This window comes from Epinephelus fuscoguttatus, linkage group LG11 (assembly GCF_011397635.1).
Source record: "Epinephelus fuscoguttatus linkage group LG11, E.fuscoguttatus.final_Chr_v1".
In the NCBI taxonomy this organism is placed as follows: domain Eukaryota; kingdom Metazoa; phylum Chordata; class Actinopteri; order Perciformes; family Serranidae; genus Epinephelus; species Epinephelus fuscoguttatus.
This window is the reverse complement of record NC_064762.1, coordinates 7,808,081-7,830,051: the sequence shown is the minus strand read 5'-3', so window position 1 is coordinate 7,830,051 and position 21,971 is coordinate 7,808,081. Positions and strand designations below refer to the sequence as shown.

Below are 21,971 nucleotides of genomic sequence, written 5' to 3'. Positions count from 1 at the left end.
CTACGAGCTGTGTTGATGGTAGTCATGTTTTTCTGCATTTCTGCGTTGCCAGATAATTTAAAAACATACACCAGTATTTTAAAATGTCCTACAGCATCAGGAGTCTGCACAGTGATGGCGAGAATGTAAATCCAAGTAACTGCTGAATTGCACAGTTGAGCATATTATTACCAAGCTTAAGTTGTGATATACATAATTACACATGATGGATTTCAGTGTCAGTCTTAAAGCACTGTCACTTATCCATTGAGTATTTCAACATGGCACCCAGAGCTCAAACTTTCCATCAGTGCTCTGGAAGTGTGTCTGTCTGTCTCACTGCCAGTGGCTCATGGCCAAAATCACTTGTAGCATTTTGCTAAGCTGCTTACAGATATTTGGCACAGTGTGAGAGGAGTGTACTTTCTGTGGTTTTGTGCTTGTTTTACCGCCAAGAATTTTGGTGACCAAAACATATCTATGGCAATTTAACACTAGTGTTAATATACAAAACAATTATCACATGTATTCATGGCAAGATTGGCTGTAACTGATAGTGCCAATCATTTTCTACTGTACGCCTTCCAGAAGGAATAGATCCATTAACAGTTGAAGGAAATATAGTACTCCCACTTTTTCGGCTGTGACCTATGACAGAGTATGAGGACCATCACAGTTTTTACAAAAATAAATAAAGAAATAAATAGAAATAACAATACCAATAATAATAATAATAATAATAATAATAATAATAATAATAATAATGCAGAGCTGGGGAAAGGCTGGTGATTTTCTAAAATTATGTCGTATTTTTACAAGGAAAAAAATTTCTGACATTCAAGTAGAAAATTTATGGGGGAAAAAACCCTCACAAATTTAAGAGAAAATGCTCATATATTCCCTGGTATTATTAAGTCATACATTTGCATTAAAAACTAGGAAGCTCCTTTAGATTAAAGTCACACATTTACGAAAATAATGATGTTATAGTATGCCCTAAAAATGTTGTAAAAATGTATAGTTTAATTTGTCAAAGCCATAGTAATAGTGGTAAGTCATAGTAAAGTATGCAACAAAAATATAAAGAATTTGTTATATGTGTTTTATATAATTAAATGTGTTCGGGACCAATCAGTGAGGACACAGGGGTTGTTGACAGAAATTTGAGTTTATTTACCCCAAAAATGCATAAAACATGACAAACCAAGAACTGAACCACCAGGCCTAGAAAAGAGGTCAACACAAAATAACTATACTCAATATAACAACAAAACAACATGTTAACTGAACAAACTGACCTTACATTATGGTGGTTTAGCCATACCAAATAACACAAAGGGTAATCAAAATGGATAACAACTGCAACTAAATATGAAGTAAAAGTAACCATAATCGTCATTAATAAAAATTGTCATAGTATAGTATGACATTTTATAAAATAATTAAGTATGCCATAAACAATTCATAGTAAAGTATGATATAAAAATCATTAAAAGTTACAGGATAGTTTGCCATAAAAATGTCATTAAAAAAACTAGCATTGCACCTAGCACACTACACCAAAAAAATTGTAAAAAAGTGCCATAGTGCGATATGCCATTAGAAAAGTTAAAAACATGAAAAACAATGTATCGTCCAAAATCATGAAAAAATGTCATAGTATAGCATGTCGTCCAAAATCATGAAAAAGTGTCATAGTATAGCATGTCGTCCAAAATCCAAAATCATGAAAAAAAGTCATAGTATAGCATGTCATCTTGAATCATGAAAAAGTGTCATAGTATAGCATGTCGTCCAAAATCCAAAATCATGAAAAAAAGTCATAGTATAGCATGTCGTTCAAAATCATGAAAAAACGTCATAGTATAGCATGTCGTCCGAAATCCAAAATCATGAAAAATCGTCATAGTATAGCATGTCGTTCAAAATCATGAAAAAACGTTATAGTATAGCATGTCGTCCAAAATTATGAAAAAAGTCATAGTATAGCATGTCGTTCAAAATCCAAAATCATGAAAAAACGTCATAGTATAGCATGTCGTCCAAAATCCAAAATCATGAAAAATCGTCATAGTATAGTATGTCGTCTGAAATCCAAAATCATGAAAAAACGTCATAGTATAGTATGTCGTCTGAAATCCAAAATCATGAAAAATGAAATGAAATGCTAACTTAAGCCAAGTTGTTGCCACAAAAAAAAAAAACTAGAAATGTCTGTTAAGCCGGAAATCGGGCACCATGCCGGAGTACTTTAAGCCCTGAGTATGGTATGGCCTGAATAAAACCTATTATATCACGTCTTCCAAAATCATGAACAAACACCATAGAACAGCCTGACACGAAAGAACTGTGAAAAAACATAGTATTGTATGACATGACTTTTTTTTTTTTTATTGACAAACACCATAGTATACAATGACATTAAAATATAAAAACAACTATATAGTATAGAATGAAAAAAGTCAGCGTAGCAAGTTGTGTGAAATCTAACAGTCAATAGTTAAGTCAAAGTGGACATATGTTCTAAATGTTCAGAAATTTCCTCAAGGTGTTCCCGAGATATTTCTTTTCCACACTACATCACCTGACTTCCTGGTACAAACTAGAGGTGTTTTTCTTTCATTTAATTTCTGAGAATTCGTTTTTTTTTTTCCCTGTAAATTTAAAATTTTTATCTCAGAACTTAAGTCTATTGCTTGGCATATCACCCAGCTCCATATTTATTTTATTTTCAAACCTACGATGAGCTTCGTGCACCTTCATGGTAACTGAGTGACAGAAATGGAACATAACTGTTTTTCTTTCACCTCCCCCCCTCTGCCACAGCTCCTCACAAACGCCTGACCACTTCAGACTTGGATGACTCCCCAGTCAACGGGGCCAAACCCCTCACAGATTAGCTCAACCGCAAGTGACCCTTTATCTGTATCCGTCCAAACCCAAACACACGGTGCTTCCGGCTGATTCTACCTGCCTGCTGCTCATCCAGAACAAAGAAACAACCTGAGTGCACAGGGAGGCCCTGCTCTCAACACTAATCCTCCTCCACTACCTCAACCAGGCAATCACTGGAGGTGCTCAGGAGCAGAGGGGTGAGACTGTGACACTCACAGCAAACTTTGGAGGAGATTTAAGTTTGGACACTGGAGCAGAGGACGTACTGTAAAGTGTTTAAATGCTATTTATAACTTCAATTGAATGTATTTAACAATTTGTAAACCAAAAGTTTTACATTTCATGCCATCGTACCAACACTTTAACAGCTGTTAAATATTGTTTACTTTATGATCAGTCTGTGCTCAGATGAGTTGGTGTAATTCCCCAAACTAAACACTGGTGCCTTTTGAACAATGTGTAATTTTGTTTTTCTACAAACATACTGTTGTTTTCATCATGAAAATGTGACATCTGTATTTCTTAATGGCTTTATATTTTTTGTTTTTAATGCAGTATATATTTGAAAGCACAAATAGATGTCTATTTTTTATGAAATGTGAAGGAAGTATATGCACTATGAATAAATCCCCATACAGCCAAATGTCTGGTTTCATAAGCACACTTGATGTCCGCCTCATTTCAGACTCAAGTGTTTGCTTTGCAGCAGCTCAGAGATTCCAGATACTCCCACCGGACTATCTTTTATGCTTTTTTGCTAAAACCCTTCATTGGAGAGAACAACCTACAGCCACATGAGACAGAAAAGTCTTCTTTTAATTTACTGCTCAGCCTCAAAGACGTAAACACACTACCTGCCGGATAAACATTTCTCACAGTTGTACATAATCTTGTTGGAGCCGCATGTTTCTAAACTGTGCACAGTATAAATCTGACCAAAGTATGGAGCCCCAACACTGACTAAATGTAGTGAGAGGATATCAGTCAAAAGTATAACTGAATGTATCACATTATGTTCAGTTCAGTTATTAAAATGGAGTAGTTTATACTTCTCCGTTGAAGGGACAGTTCACCCCAATTAGACCACTAGAGATGTCTGCCTTCTCTCCAATACAATAAACTAGATGGCTCTCAGCTTTTAGTGTTTGAAGCACCAAAAAATACATTTGAGAAACTCATGACCTGGTTACTCAAGATAATGCACTATTTTCTTTCTACCGAACTACACCCACCAACTGTATTACTGCACAGAAGGAAGAGTGCATCTACTCATGGACAAGAGGCTCATGATAACATGAGATGCAAACATTTATGTCGTCCTCCTCGGTTGAGCCTTAACATTAGCTATTAGCTCTTCCTTCTGTGCAGTGATACAGTTGGCAGGTGTAGTTTGGTAGAAAGAAAATAGTCCCTACATGAAACTGCTCACAGCAAGGTCTGTGGATTATCTGCAGTAATTGGGTCATGATTTCTGGAAAGAGACATTGCTGTTGAGTTTTTCAAATGGAAGTTTTTGGCGTTCTGAGCACCACATAAGTGGATGCACCGCACACAGGATGGCTGAATTTCTTCTCCTTTTGATTTCATTTTCATTTGAAACGTTACTCAGCCCTCTTGTGTGAGGTGCATGGGGTGTAAAATCACCAGTTTCATCACAATGCGATACGTTATTTCCCGATATTACAAAGTCTGACACGATACAATTTTGATTCAATGCAATTCAGGGGCCTCCAATCAATATAAGACAATATCATATGTCGATGTGTCGGTTACAGAAGAAGCTGCTTTTTTGTGATGAAAGACAATAACACATAAATAATGTAAGTAATAGTAACTGCTTAAAAATGCAGTTAAATTGATTTTAAACTGACTCCACTGACACACATGAAAAAGCACATCTTCAGGGCTTTCTTTTAGAAAGAACTTTCTGGAAAAAAAATCTTTTAATTTGAACCCAAACCATCATTTTTTTCCTAAAATGTCAGGGCTATCTGGCCTAAAATATGGCTTAACAACAACATAATATTTCAAATTCAGCTCGGTAACTGTAGAGGTTCATGGAATTGTTTTGCTGGAACGTCCACTTATTTACTGTCGATCTGATGTTTCCTGCCATCACCTGCACCAGCTTATAAAGACAGACAGTGCTGTGCACAGGGCAGACTATTTTCTGGCCAGTATCACTCTGCCGTGCAGGCCCGCAAGACAGCACGCCAACAGAAGTCAATCAGACAGTTCATCACCACGCCGTGCAGGTGCGCAGGATAGCAACAGCTAACGAAAACTTCATCAGCTGTTTCCAACAGAGAACCAGTAGGCTATTATTAGTAAGGAAGAAGATGTACTAGCCCTATATATACCTACTACTAGAGCGCAAACACCGGCTCAGGCTCACGACACACCCTCGTCAGCTGCTGTAGGTAAACAGAGGAATACCAAAATGAACACCAACAGAAATCTGATTGATTTCTGTTGGTGTGCTGTCTTGCGGGCCTGCACGGCGGAGTGATACTGGCCAGAAAATAGTCCCAATTGATAGCAAGGTCTGACGTAATGTGGGGATGTTTTAAAATTACTGCAATAGTCTAACAAAACACATGCATACTTTTTTGTATCTTAAAACTTTTTGGTTACGTGCCCCGCTTAAATCTTCAGGACTACTTTTTCTCCGGTAAGCTACGGGCCATTTCTCAGAGCAGGAGGCTCATTGAGAGTAGTGACACCGTCACATCAGAGCTACAGATGGTCAGTGTTTCACACAACTTCATGTCCAAAAACCTGAACTATCACTTTAAGTCTGTTAATAGCCTGACATTAACTTTTTACTTCTGGTGATTACTCTTCAAAAATCATTAAAGTGAAGCTGTGAAGATTATCCTGCAGAACAAAATGTGTCATACATGTTTGTTTGCCACAGAGTTTATTTTCAGGAGTAATCTGAAAAAAATCTCATTGGCTTATTGTCAAAGGAACCAGAGGGATGTTAATTTCAGCGTTGGCCAATAAAATAAACCTCGTCCCCGCAGCACTCTATTGTGACGCTGTAATGGTTGATTACTCTCCAACAAAGGAAATTAATTTCATAGTACTTTTAAAAATGAAACAGACATACAAGTATGAATTTATGAAGCTAAACTTCCCAAAGAAAAAATGGTTCAAGTACCTTTACTAAATCCAAGCTTGTGGGGTTTCTGGAGCTTTGCGTGAGCCAGCTGTACAACACGAATCCTTTAAAAGCTCCTGCAGGTGTCTTTTGTACTGCAGCCTGTAATATTCAAAGAGAAGAAAAAAATTAATTGACAGCTAAGTAGTCTCTCTCCTTAATAAAAACCAAAGCTTATGTGAGTTTTGGCATTAACGTACCGTCTCATCCTCTGAAGGAACACCGCTGGTATCTCTTCAACATCAGTTTCACACAGAAAAAAGTCTTGTTTTCAGAGGAGGCAAAGTTTTTGTTCGACTTATTAACAAAGGCAAAAATAAGTGTTCCACATAGCCCGAGCGATTACAGGTCCAGACTGACAAAATGTGTCTGTGTTTTATGAAGCAGCATCCAGAGGAAAGCAAAGCTCAGCCAAGCTTAGAGCAAAAATGAGCTGCGAGGCCGTGCTAAGCCTTCGCTCAATCCCTGTTTCCCCTTTTAAATTCTGAGTACATTTGGAAAGCCGAGGTCCAGAGAAAATACTGAACAATTCTCAGAGCACACATTCCAGCACGGACTGACTGCACTTGTTTAGTGACTCCTTAAACATGCTGTAGATTTTACATTTATCTCTTGACTTGTGCTGGCTGCGTCTATCAGGGCTTTAGCACTAAACGCAGTCGGCTGGTGAGTCCACAGAGTCTTACAGATACCTGGAGACTATGACATTGAAGATATAGGATTGTTTTTGCTTTGTTGAGCAGTGAGTTTTGGAAATAATATTCATTCTCCCATAAGGGCGCAGACTTGTGCTCCAACTTAAATTTGAAGATAATGAGCAATCTCTGAGTTCTGCTTTTCGCCCCCTCATTCATCATAGTATTGATATCTTCACATTTGTCCAAATAAATCAAATTTGGCAAGTTCAGTCACACTCTCAGACAACCACGGCTCCCTGATATGCTTCTTTATACTGTAACTCCGTCCCCAGGAAAGTGTCTGCTTATCTAAGCTATATTAGGTTGCAAAACACATGCAAACTCATAGATCAGTCCTGCTGCTCCCAGCAGACTAGTTTCTCCATTTACATTCTGCCCCATCATTAGTCCAGCTTTACTCCACTTTGTCAGGTTGAGAGATGGTAATGAATAAATTCAGAGCTTCCCACTGGTTTGTGTTTATTTGTGTTTTCCCACAGAGGAGAAAAAATAAAAAGTTTATAATCTGCATTTGCACATGCATGAGAACCGTAACACACATCTGTCGGAGCTTGTCAGAATAAATCGCAGTATGACAGTCAAAATTATTTAAAATGTGCCAGAAGTATTCAGATCTATTCACAAGGACTCACAGAAGGCCTCTTTCCCTGTCTGCATGAATGCAGAGAGACTGAGAAATCAGGTCATTAGCAGGGTGATGCATGTTCAGAGCTGACAATCAACACACACAAACGGGCCAAAAACACAGTCATACACACCAACATTCCTCCTCAGCCCTCGACTACATGTGCAGTCACACAGCTGTGTGTGTGAGGCAGCTACAGGACACTGGAGATATTGCCTACCTTGTGCTTAGTTGTGCCTTCGGTGTCTCTCAGCTCAACTTTCCACCTTTGCCCCGCTGCTGTTCCTCAGGTGTGTCACATCAGCGGCTCATTACGAGTCAGATGGCTCCAACGTGATGACATCATCTGACCCTCCAATCTGTTCCTGCACATAGAGTAACACACCAAACATTAAGACCTGACACGTCACAGTATGCAGATACAAACAAAATCTCTGGAGTGTTTGCTGCTTTCAGTGTATTTAGTCATTTGTACAGTTTTAGTTGTTCAGTGTGTCCGTGCTATCAGACGTGCACTGCAGGAAGGAGTCCTAAAACTGGAAACCGAGTTGACATTTTTGCAAGGGGTGGGAATCACCAGAGGCCCCACGATACGATAGTATCACGATACATAAGTCACAATACAATATTATTGCACTGTTGTGATGTGCTGAGTATTGTGATGACATATATTGTAATACAATGTTATTTAATACCTTTTCCCCAAACTGCAAATTGTGTCCCTGAAGAAAAACTTTGTCCACATCTGTTTTCTCTTCAGTCTGTTTATCTAATGTCAGTCATTTTAATTGCAGCAAAATGTCTCTAGAGGACTGAAAAGGCAACTGATTTTATTATTCTAGTATTCTACCCCAGTTTAATTTTTGGTCACAATATTAATAATTTATATTATTAAATAACTGATATGTGGCTTTCTTGTATTGATACAATACTGCCACATAAAATATTGCGATACTGTGCTGCTTTGATTTTTCCCCCACCCCTAATTTTTGTATATCAATTGGATTTTGCGGATGGGTTTTTGGTTAGATGCCTGAAATAAAGTCTGTGTACGGTGTGCTCAAACCTAATGCAAAGCCAAATTTACATGCAAACGTTTGCATGCAGCGTCAATGCAAACACCAATACACCCCCACAACACTGTATTACGAAAGCCTATCACTGGCTACGGTTGCATGATGGCTTCTCATTCAGAATGAAATAAATCTGAACGAAATCATTCAGAATTAAAGTTTTTCCAGGTAGTTTACATGAGAAATATTCATTCCGAATGAGGGTTTACACGGGAGATCAGTTTTATCGCCTTTATTCGGGTCTGCGCAAGGTTTGGAGCAACGAAGGTTTCTGATTGGATAAGGGGCGGGGCGGATGTTACGTGTTTACGTGTACCGGAAGAAAACACTGTAGTCCTTGCTCTGGATAACAAGATGCTTGACGACGCCTTTCTTAGTGCCTTTTTCGGGCTTGTTTTGCTTATATTCTTGAAGCAGCAGTATGACAACAACCTTCTTTTGCTAATGCTTCGTCTGTTGAGGAGGAGAAGGGAGGTAGAAGGTCGAAAAAGGGAGATAGAAGACCGTGCTTTGGCGTATGGAAACAGATGAGAGTCCGACTGCTCTATCTCGGCCTGTTGCTATGCGCGCTATATACGTCATCGCGCCAGAAGGGCAAGGAAATGAGTATGCGCAGAAAGACCGGAATAAACTTAGAGAGGAATAAGCGTTTACATGGACACAAAATTCTTTCATTCAGAATGACAAACAGAATAAACCACCCCCCTTTAATCGGATTTAATTTTCAATCGGAATGGCCTTTCATTCTGAAAGTGAAATTAAACTGTCCATGTAAACGTACTGACAGTTGAGAAAGGCTTGAGATTCTTGTGACATCACCCAGAGTCAGAAATGGAGGACAAACCTCTTGTCACCATCTGTGGGCACTCGTCAGCCCTGCAAAGAGACAGAACAAAAAAAGGAGAGGGCTTGGAGAAAAGTGAGCGAAGCCATAGGGCTACATGGTCGAGTCTGAAAATATGTATTTCTTACTTATGTTAGATATCTTGTTAAGCTGCCTCTTAGCAAAATGTTCTGAGTAATTCAGGTTTTATTTTTAAAGGTAAAAACCGAAAGAGTGAAGCACTGAGCAGTAAACTGCTGCTGTGGATGAGGCGAAAAATAATCAAGCGTGTTACCGTCTTGGTTCGGCTGGTTTGGAGTGTTTTGCTAAGAGGTAACTCAACAAAACATCTTGTGCTTTTATCTCAGCTGGTGGTTTCACTTTACAACAAACCAGGTGAGTGCTAACGTTGATGTTAGCTGCCTTCCATAGTCAGTTAGCACAAGTGTTAGCACAAATACTCCTAGCTTCTCATTTGGTCAAAACAACTTTAAGACATGTCCATGCTTTGTTGTGCGACATAAATCAACAGTAAATGCCCACTCATGAACATTGAACCTTCTACAGTCACCTTTTCCACTGGCTGTTCAAGGCGGGAATATCACACAGTTATGACGCATATATAGAGTACGATCGCAGAATGGGGAACAGAGTGGTCTCGCCTTTAAGTCGCCACGGGAAGTAGTAACAGCGTCACAACTATGTCTGTATAAATTGTGAAAACGATGAGATTCAGGAGCTTAGGAATTCTCCAAGCAGAGGACGACAGCAGCTGCCATATAACAGAGACGGTAAATGATTACTGACACGTTTATGCCATTGTTACAGTTTAGAAAGCACTGACATGTATGTTGTATGTCACACTAGACCTGCCATGCTCTTGATTCCACAACACCAGCATGCTGTCTATAATCACAAACTGAGGCAGCATAATGCGGCCATTGGTAAGTTGTGTGCAAAAATGCAAAGGCGGCATGAAGAAGGGCCTTCGTAGCGACCCTATGGCGCGATCTCTGTGGAAAAAAAAAAAAAAAAGGTTTACAGGGCTTTTAACTTTTTTTAGTCTTTTTTCTTTATACTCTTTTATCCTTTATTATATTTTAATGCTCTGTTTAAACACTTTGAACTTCCCTTGTGTATAAAATGTACTATCCAAATAAAGCTGCCATGTGTTCTGTGCGTGTAAAAACAGTACTAACAAGGGGCATGCCAAACACGAAATCTTAGCGGTAACACTGAACTGACGCGATTGTGGTGTATTTCTTTGACAGCCTGATGTTAGGTTTTCACTTCTGGCGACTGCATTTACGCTTCAAAATCAAATAAGTGGTGTTAATTACTGAAGACTATCTTGATGAACAAAATGTTTAAGTATCATAAATGTTTGTTTGCCACAAAGCTTATTTTCTGCAATAATCCAAAGTCCACAGAGAAAATCCCGTTATAGATAACCGATGTGATGTCAACTTCTGGCTGGCCTGCAAAAACCGTCATTTCTGTACCGCTCTATACGATGGTTCAAGGATCTCCTTGGTGGAGATCATCCTTGGTGGTAGGGGTGGGAATCTCTTGGCACCTCACGATTCGATTCAATTCTGATTCCGAGGGCAACAATTTCGATTATAAAATGAGCCAGTAAGAAAATTTACACTAGATATTGAAAAACATTATTGCAATAAAGCTGGGAATACATATGCAGTGCATACAAACTGTATGACTTACTGTGGTTGAGATGACTACACTCCACCAGTCTCCTCTGGTCGATCCTCCTCATCCACAAATCTCAACGGGACTGTCCTGTCCCTTGTCGACCTCCTCGACATTTCTCCTCCAGTATTTACAAAACTATAACTGGCTATAACTATCTATGAACTATGAAAACATGAACTATTGCAAAAAAGACGAACAATGGCAATACTACGAGCTATGGTGAAAACATGACGAAAACACAGCAAAAAACACTTAAAAACACGACATAAAAAAACTTAAAAGCTCTCAAAAAACAACAAATACTATTATTTACAACACTAAATATTATTTACAAAGAAAATGCCACCAAAACTCCACTAAAACTCACCAAAACTCTGCTAAAACACCACTAAATCACTCCAACTTGCACTCTCCTCATCAGCTGTCACTCTCCTCCTGCTGTACTGACTTCCCTCCCCTCCTTCACAGGTAATGATGTCACTACCGTAATGTATCATATGTCCGCTTCTCAGCTTTCAGAATCCGTTGGAATTATATTGATAACGTGAATGGTCGATGAATTACGATAATTTGAAAAATAAATATAAAAATAAAATTAAAATCGATTATGAGTTTGATGCTCGCATCGTTCAAGACAGAATCTCGAGGCATCTAAAAATCGATGCATCGATGCATCTACTTGGTGGTGGTGTTGAATGTGTGTGACCTCCTCGATCTTTCACCAGTGAAGAAGTGACTCCTAGTCCATGACTTTGACTCATTTCTAGTTGACGCTGTCACCATCCCTGTGACAACTGAGCAACTCCATCAAGTGGGAAAGACTTTGGACACACCAAAGAAAAGGATCCAGTGTTGGGATTTTTTTTTTGTCAATCTAGGACATTGTTTCTGAGAATACACACGGCTGCTGAATTTCTTATTAAATGTAACTTTTCGATGGTGCCGGCACCATAAAAATAAAAATCCACTTTCCCCCATTGAATTGTGGTTGCAGGGGAAATATGTGATTAATATCTTAGAGTTGAGCAAATAAGCAACGCTCAGTGAAGGCCTAGAGGTGTACAGCGCCTACTCTAGTGTCATAGCTTATTGTTGCTTCCATGGGTCAGATTCAACATTAGTAAGAATAATTTAACTCTAGATTATTTTATCCACCTAGGCTGGGAGTTGAGATTATTCTTAAATCAGCACATCTTAAATTCACACAACATACACATCCAAATATAGAAACCCTTCCTCACATATACAGTGATTCCTAAAGTTAAGGCTCATTTAATATTACCTCACTAAAACGTCCATTAGTAAACACAGCAACCCCTTAGTGTTGCTTGTGCCTCTCACAGCCAATCAAACAGCGATGGGGTGTTTGCCACCGCTGCTTACTGTCGTTATAGTGCTGGCGTAAGCCTCTGCAGCAGCCACCGAGGCTGATTCCCATTAGAACAAACCTATTTGGCTTGCATTACAAACCCATTCAATCAGGCAGCCATGCTCTGCTTTTTCGTTTAAGCCCGGAGGCTGAGAGTGTATCCAGCCGCTGTCGTTCAATAAGTGAATGGGTTATTGCAGCTGAGTCTCCGTATCAACCTCATTTTCTCCCGGGCTTAGAGGAGGAAAAAAATACATGTTTTTTTGTGCAATTGTTGTGCAACAATTTGTATTTATAACCCATTTTGAAATAAGATGAAGTGCTGTTCACTGTGTTTGCTCATGGAATATGCAGCAGTCACGGGTGAGTGGGGCGATTTCCATGTTTGATGGCGGACAGGTGTGGAGGACCAGTCACTCAGCCTGCCAATCGCGTTGCCAGAATGACCTCTCCTGGCACTGCGAGTAGGAGGCTCATCACGTCCTTTATGCCACGCCTGAGTGTCATCTCTTGTGAGGACCTGTGCTAAATCGCATGGAGCAGCCCTGCATGGCCTCGCAGCAAACAGCCGGTGACTGTTACGACCCAGTTGTGAATTGACTTGAGTGACGTGACTGTAATAGTCATAGACTCAGTGTCATTAGTTTATTACTTATCGCTCACTGCATCACATGAATATGTGATAAGCCTGCATCAGGGTTCTGACTCTCAGGGCCCCAGGCAGAGTCTGGTCTAAATTTGTTTTTGTAATCCTCCTGTGTACATTTCTAATCAGCTTATTATACTTTTACCTCAGACTGCACTGACTCTGAAACAGGTCTGGATGAAAGCTGCAGAAAGCTGAAATGAAACTGCTTCTCTCTGCAGCTGCAGTGATATCAGTGACCAACTGGAACAGGCAAACTTGGAAAGCTTCGACAGATTTGAACAGCTGTGGGAAAATTATGGTGAAAACTGGTGGGCTATTTTGAATAGTGTAACATCATTATGGATGAAATGCCAAATTTCAATTGATTCATTTATATTTCATTTTAAGTTGTAAGTTTGTCAGTCAGTCGTCAGACATGAAAGTTTATATTAAATAATGGTGATATGGGACGGAGGGAGTATGAAAAAGGGCACTGGGGATGCACAATAATATCAACACTTCATCTGTACCAGCGGATATTGACTTTAAAACAAACTATCGGAATCGGCCAACATGCTTTTTCTTATTTAGCACAATGAATTAATGTTACATACATTTAACCGTATTGTATTTCATGTCTCCATCAGCTGGTGGGCTGTCACGATAAGAGTATGCATGCAGAATATGATGTTAGCTCCACTACAGAAGAGACTTGATGATCACTAAAATTAGGTGGGAAAAGGTTGCACCACACAAACTAGTTCTCATGTAGACATTAGTTTTTTAGCTGCTGGGGAACTGTTGAGTAGCTGACTGAACTGTGTGACCGGCATGCTAACATTGCTGGTAGTATGATCGCTTTGGATCCAAGAAGGTTGACACAGTTGCTACTCAGATTTTTACATCACATTTCATAGCGTACAACATACTACCCTGATTTTAAAAAGTTGGGATGCTGTGTATAACATAAAAAAAGAATGCAATAATTTGCAAACCTCTATTCAAGTGAAAACAGTACAAAGAAATGACCCGACTGGACTGACACAAAAGTGGAAAAGCGTGCTGTGATCTGACGAGTCCACATCTCAAATTGCATATGGAAATCATGGACAATGTCTATAGCCTTACTGTTGTGTACAGCCTTATAGACTGAGCTGAGTAGTGATGCGCGGGTCGACCCGTAACCCGCGGGAACCGCAAATGGACCTGCGGGTCGGGCAGCAGTGATCGTCTGTTAAATCGGTCTGTAAATGATATTTTGACATTATTATTATAATCTATTAATCTATAATCTATTACTGTCATGGCATCCGAAGGTACTGATGCGTTGAGCAGGTGACAGTCCGCGGTCGTTTTCAAAACACACTTGTGTCACGCACTCCAAAAGAAACTTGTTGAAACTTTAAACAATAATTTATTGTACAAAACGGGGGAAACAAACGTTGACAAAAACTGTTCCATAATTCATATTAAATTCAAAAGATAGCGAAAAACAGCTACAAGTTAGAGGGAATAGTGATAAAGTGGTAAAACTTGGCACTGATCCACAGCCTCAGACGGATGCGCTCAAGTGTGCCGTGCGCACAAGCTCAGCTGGTAGGCTATACTGTATTTTCACATTTTTAACAATGCAATTTAAAAGTTTTGATTTTTATTGATAACCTACATTTACCAACAACAAAAAGACTACATTTAGCACCAAAAAAAAAAAAAAAAAAAAAAAAAAGAGTAAATAAAAAAACGAATATCGAATACCAAATTTTCATAACGAATACCTACCCATAGAAACAAATATTTGAATATCCGAATATTTGGGTACAGCCCTAGTAACTTCACATCTGTTAAGGCACCACGAATGCTGAAAGGTACAGGTTTTGGAGCAACATATGCTGCCATCCAGATGATGTCTTTTAGGGACGTCCCTGCTTATTCCAGCGAGACAATGAGACACAATCTGCACGTTACAATAGCATGGCTTCATAGTCAGAGTTCAGGTACTAGACTGACCTTCCTGAAGTCCACACGTCTCCCACATTATGAAGCACAAAATACAACAATGGAGACCCCGGACTGTTGAGCAACGGAAGTTGTATATCAAGCAAGAACTGTAAAGAATTTAACTTTTAAAGCTTCAACAATTAATGTCTTCAGTTCTCAAATGCTTACGGAGTGTTTCTAAAAGAAAATGTGATGTCACACAGTGGTAAACATGCTCCTGTACCAACTTTTTAGGAACGTTTTCCAGACATCAAATTTAGAATGAGTGTGTATTTATGAAATAACAGTAAAGTTTATCAATTTGAACATTAAATATCTTGTGTTTGGACTGTATTCGATTGAATATAGGTCAAAGAGGATTTACAATCACTGCCTTCTGTTTCTCTTTACATTTTACACATTGGCCCAGCTTTTTTGGAATCAGGTTGTAAATTAATATACAAAAATGTTATGCCTGTAACACTATACATTTCCAAATAAGGTGAGCTATGTTACCATAATTGTGTATCTCCCATTCATTTTAAACAGAATAATGCTAACTCTGACATGCACATATTTCTCTATGAAGGCATTTATGAATACAACTAAGTTAATACCTATATTTCCAAAGAAATGCCAGTGAAGTTTAGCATATGTTTTGCCTCGTATAACTGTCAGTTTTGGAGATAATGCTACAACTCATGATGCTGCAGTGACTTTCTCTTTACATAACTGACTGTTTGTAATCCAGGTGTTAGCCACTGATTCACATTTTATTACAAGTTTATAGAAGTTTAGTGGTTCAACACAGTGTCGTAAATCACTAGTGTGCAAGCAGCCTTAATCACAAACTTATTAACTGAAGCAATTTAATCCCAGTGTTGTGTATTTCTGTACGCCGAATACAAATCCTGTTACACCTGCCAGGACGCAGCTAAGAGCCACCCAAACAAACCAGGTGAATGTTTTAAAAGTTTTATGTAAAACTGCAACTCAATTAAAAACAGATTGTTATTTGCTACGTGTGGCTGGCTACAGGCAAAAGGCCTCATGAGAAATTCAGTATTGAATTTGCAGTGTATTATCAGGAGGAGGGTCACCTTTACCAGCAGCACTGATCTTCTGCAGTTTTTTTTTTTTAAAAAAAGAGCCCAAATAAGTTGTTGACAATCTTGATAAAAATGGCCCACTTATCGCTGGAATTTTCTGTTTTTGATCTTTATCACTTAATGTATCCCAAACCACCTCAAACTCCAGGTTGAGTTTATTATGAATTCAAACGCATCTGAGCAGCATAAAGAACCCCAGTCAGACAGCCTCAACAATTATCTGCCACCATCACTTATGATCAGATCATATTTTACAGCTGGTTTTGCCGCAGTCACCTTCACAGCAGCTGAAACGGTTTGAAGTTCACTTGCCTTTTTTTTTTTCTTGCTTCCCAGATCCCATCCCGCCTCACTTTCCATCTGGTCTGAACAGGCAGGGCTGGGGCCGGCCTGTGGGCTGTGCAGGGGCCCCAGGGAGCGGAGCTGCCGCTGAGATACTCATTGCTTCGTTGGGATTCTCACTGGATCCAATCACACTGTCAAGCTTGGATAGGAGGCTCGTCTCCCTAGGTAGTGAATACAGCACACACACTCACTCAGTTTTGAACATCACTCACTGACACATCCAGATGGAGACGGAGACATACAGTATAAATGTGCACCCACGTACTCATGCACCCTTCACCGGCATCATACGCGCTCTGTCTCGATCCGCACAAGCCTGTTGATGCTCTTGACTGCAGAGCAACAGTAAAGCAGTGTTTTGGTGTGCAGCTCAGGCTCTCTGCTCTCATTCACTCCTGTATTTCGCAACCCAGTCTCATCTGGGGAAACTAACCTCCTTGAATTTTACAAATTTTGTTCCACTTCAGTGATAATCCATTCAAAGTTATGGTAATATTACTCTAATGTCAGTACAATTAGCAACTTGTACATGCACTTCGCCAAATTGCTCAAAATTACAGTGCAACTTGATGTTTGTGGAGGTTTTGTACAAGAAGAAGACTTTTACCACATGCACTGACGTGCATTATGTATGCATGGCAACAAACACCCTCATATCTACCAATCCTGAGCTGCCAGACCTGGTCCCTAGATGGCACTGTGTCCACTAGGCGAGAAAACAGCCCTGCTGTTTATCATGCAGCTGTGACAGCCTGTAAAAGCTTTTGTCAGTGGAACTGAAGATTTAGAGCCCAGATTAGCGCATTCATATCTTGGCAGTTAATTAGGGCTGAGGAGCTAACTGAAAGCTTTGGCTGCTGAGTGATGGAGCGGAAGAATAAGAGGAGGTGTGCTCCCAGCAGGCTGACACAAAAGTGAATTAAGTGCACATATATACACCTGACTATTCTGCTAATGTATCACTGTGTGCACCCACTGTGACATATGAATATGAATGCTTAACCCACACGTGTGCAACCATTTCTTTCTGTGCGTGTATGAACTTTGATGTGGCTTGAGCATGCCCAGTGCGTACACACGTAGGCACACACAGACAAAGAGACACACACATGCCTCTATTCGAGGTTTGCACATGTGTGTATGTGTGCGCCCTTCATAATGCTGGAGTTAAGGTCAGCGGGCTCATATTTTACCTGTCAGGAATGATCACCATCACCTTCACAGCTGCTTTGTTTCAGTCCGTGGAGGATACAGCATCTCTCCTGAATCTTTACTGGGACAAAAAAATAAAAAAGCTGCATGTCTACAATCTATACAGGGGGAGCCATAAAACGCTACAGCTGCAGACGTTCCCAGTGCTCAAGGTGTTTTACAGCATCCTGCCTCTGTGTAGGAAGCAACAAAAACAGATTTCATCTGTAATCACTGACAGGGCTGATGCATCGCTCTTATAAAGCTGCTGTTTATTTGAAAAGAAAAACATGCCATAAAGCATTTAAGTGGAATTAACCAGTTCATTAGTTGAAGTAAAATTTCATGACAGGTCAACTGTCATCCTTTAAATGCATGAACGGAGAGCCGAGCTGCTCCCTCGTTGCCGTTTCAGAGAGCCTATACAGGGCGAAGGCAGTGCTAATGCAGTCAAACACACACACAGAAATCCATTTGGAAAAGCCATTAGCAAATGTAAATTGTTTTTCTGTCAATTAAGATATGAATTATCCAGCCGACATCAGTGGGATTGATGTAATCTACTTCTACTAATTTGACTAAAAGGAAAAGTAGTTGCTACACATAAAATCAAATCAATAAACTTTGTCAGCCAACAACTGTGTAAGCAAATGGGTTGTGAATATCAAATGGATACGTTTCCTCTGCTGGCACCCTGCTGGTGTAAATCTGAAAGTGACTAATGGTTGTGAAAACAGCAATACCTCAATGTTTCACGGTTTGTGCCAGCAGGCTTTATAGGAGCTAAATGTAGACTCCTCTTTTTCAGCATTAACACAGTGCTTATTCGGGGACTTGAAATCATTATAACTATAATATTAATTGTTTATTTGGGGAAAAATTAAGCTTGACTATAATGCTTTTTATGCATTCCTGTTTCTTTCGGTGGTGATTAATGCTGCAATTACCTTCCCTGGTGCTTGTTTTTGTTTCTGTTCTCTTGATGTTATTGTCGTGTTAAGTGCCTCATAGAATTTGCCTTTTATTTTAATCTCTGCCCTCTGCACCGTGGAAAAGGACGTTTACATATTCACGATGTCACCAACAGTATTTTCATGTTCAGAAAAAAAACATGCAATAGATTCTCAGCCACATTTCTGGATTCTGAGATTTTTGGTGGTTGGCTGAAGCTTCCTCTCTGTGCGTACATTCAAATTCTCAAGGACTAATTTACAAAAGACCAGATGAATATTGAGTGATTTCAAAAGGGGCAGTGAGCACAGGGACACGTTAACAGCTTCACAATCTTTACAATGCTAAAGAAACCTAAATTTAAGTATATGGCATCAGTATTCTGCCCTGCAACGTCCAAATACCGTCAATGCACACTGATCACAACTGAGTCAAAACCTGAATCTGACTCTTTGGCATCTGTTTTTGTCACTACTATGTTAAATTACTGAGCCACAGAAATGAAGACCTCTTTTGAAAACAGCTTGTGAAAGCTGGAAGAACAACCAAACAGAGCTGAGCACCAAACCAAACAGCAGCGGGAGCTATCTGTGGCGGAAGCAGGGCAAACTATGCAGCTCAAGTTCAAGCTAGCTAGCGAGGCAACGGCTAACTAGCTAAAGCTAACTTTACTGATTTACCCCTCGCTGTTATCTGAAAATAAAACATATCTGTGTTATATAGACCAACTACCATCTTAGTAATCCGCTATTCCACATATTATATGGGGCTGTAACCCAACGATGCAGGAAGAAAACAGCTACATAAACTCCTACTAGCTTAACAGCAACTAGCAAAGCAAATGTCGCTGCCGCCATTTTGTGACCGCAGCGGAATTCATGCTATTTGGTGTTATTAATCTACCAATATGTATTAACGTTACATACACTACACTCAAAATAGTAACAATCGATTAAAGGTGATAATTTAAGGGCTCTTTCTTACCTACCTCGTTTGTTCCGCGGACTTCCGGGTAATATGTCTCGCAGGTGTTTGGGTGTTTCCGCTCACGGTTTCGTCAAGCCCCGCCCTGCTGTGCTGTGATTGGCTGGTGCTACTGTGCTGTGATTGGTTAGAACTCGTGAGTTGATGCATTGAGGTAGATGTTTACTAGAAGGAAACTGACCCCAGTTATTTATTCTAAGAACAAGGAGGCCGTACATTTCTTTTACTTTGCAGCTACAATGTTGAAAAAAAAAATACCATTAAAATTGTCAGATTGTCACAAACAAATGTTCCTTTCCTGGTCTTTCATTTATAAACATAATCCTCCCCTCACAGATATTATATCTGGAACACCAGAGACATATCACACAAACACAGATCATTATTCTTGGAAAACTGGTTGACTCATGGAATCCATGATGAATTTATATTGTACTGCAAAACCCTCTGTGAACTCTAAATCTGCAGATGAACTGTTCAACTGTGACGAAATGTATAAATTGATCAGACCCTGAAAAAATAATGTGGTTTACTCTCAAATGAAGACCAAATATTTTTGTTTTGTATTATTTATATTGTACTATTTATAATTTGTATCTTCATTTATTCATTTTCTGTAACCATTTATCCTGTTGGGGGTCGCAGGGTTCACCCTGGACAGGTCGCCAGACTATCACAGGGCTGACACATAGACACAGACAACCATTCACACTCACATTCACACCTACGGACAATTTAAAGTCACTAATTAACCTGCATGTCTTTGGACTGTGGGAGGAAGCTGGAGCACCTGGAGGAAACCCACGCTGACACAGGGAGCTCCCCCACACTGGGGTTCAAATCAGGAACCCTCTTGCTGTGAGGCTGTCCAGGTTTATTTATTTTCTGTCGAATATTTTATTTTTTTTCCTTTATTTATTTTGGCTGATGATTTTTTTTCTTTCTTCTTCTACACAGTTTCACGCTCATGTACTCTGATATTGTGGTTGACTTGCCTTATTGTTGCAAATGTGAATTGTTCATTAAAGTTTTCTTTAAAAAAATAGGCAATCCTATTTCAAACTGGAATTTTATTCCCCATCGCATCGTCTATCGTTTTGGTGGCTTGAGTTTTATCTGAAGCTGTGACTATGATGTCGACAGAGTCCTGTAAAATTATCTGTATTCCATGAGCAGGTTCTTCTGGCTTGTCTTTGGTTCATAAACACAACTTTTCACCACTCTGGTGTCTTATATGGAGTGATAGAGACATTTTATTTCAGAATAAATCACCTTTCATTGAGAGCTGGATACAGAATCAGATTCTGCTGGTGAGTCAGTTACTATACAGGGAGGGGCTTTTGTTCATGTACAGCAGAGGGTGAAAGGGGCCTAGATTAGAAAATGTGAAAATACCTGGGGACCAGCTGCTTCTCACATCATGTGGGGTATTAAAAAAATCACTTACAAATGACAGAAACGCAACTGTTTCATCTTTAAGTGAACAAAATTCAACTCTCAACTGTCTCCTGAAAGCAGCGGCCCTCACCCTTGACTTTACTTTTCTCTGCTGTCTGCTACCCAGCAAGAAATATTGTTTGTTTGCTTGTTTACCATCTATCTATGAAAACACATTAATCCCGCCTGTGTAGTTCTTGTGCACGTCTACAGACTGTATAACAGCCCTGCCATCATGAGGTGAGCGGAAAAAATGTGCTTACATGAAATGTGATTAACCAATACTGTGTTAAACATATAGTATATTTTGAAAGACAAACTGAGGGCCATTTAAAATTGGTCCCCAGGCTAGACTTTGGACATGACTGACGTACAGGGAATTCTATTCTGCGTATAATTTTCCAATAAACTCTGAGGAATTTGCTGTAGTTTTTGATGCCATTCTAACAGGCACTGTAAGGCTCAGAAATGTAATTAAACCTACACCCAGATCTAAACCTTTCCCCAATGCAGCCGACTCCTCGGTAAGAAAAATCTGTTTCTCGCCACATCTCCAAAATACTAATACATCCATACGTGCCCTGTTTCAGCAAGATGTTGTCTCTATTCCATATGTCACGGCATATTGGAATCAGTTCTTAAATGATATATATTGGAAGAAGGTTTGGATGCTTCCTCATAAATATCTGATTGTGAATCAGGTTCAGGAGCTGTCCTTCAAAATTATTCATAAATACCCTGCCAATCACTACATGCAGAAATATCAAAAAGACATAAACACAACCTGCTCTCTCTGTGATGAACATTTTTACACCTTTTTTTGGCTTTGTTCTCACACCAAGAGATTCTGGAAGGACGTTTGCAGATTTATCATGGACCATATCTCTAAAGACTTTAGATAATTAAAAAAAAAACAAAAAAAAAACCCAAAACATTGTGTTTGGCTTCCTCAGGTACCCATGAAAGGAAGACAAACTTTTTAAATTTTTTTTTATAATGATTCTGGCAAAGAGT

The 21,971-nt window shown here is 39.4% G+C and overlaps 1 protein-coding gene across 2 annotated transcripts in view; it reads left to right on the top strand.

Moving 5' to 3' along the window:
• Nucleotides 1–3,733, top strand: part of LOC125897060 (centrosomal protein of 128 kDa) — a 76,988-nt gene extending 73,255 nt beyond the window's left edge. The window contains exon 24 of one of the 2 annotated variants that reach the window (XM_049590105.1): nt 2,806–3,733. In XM_049590105.1, coding sequence (XP_049446062.1) covers nt 2,806–2,879 — 74 coding nt within the window. In that variant the 3' untranslated portion in view covers nt 2,880–3,733. The remainder of the gene's footprint in view (nt 1–2,805) is intronic. The other variant, XM_049590104.1, reaches the window with a different exon arrangement.
• Nucleotides 3,734–21,971: the final 18,238 nt, after the last annotated feature.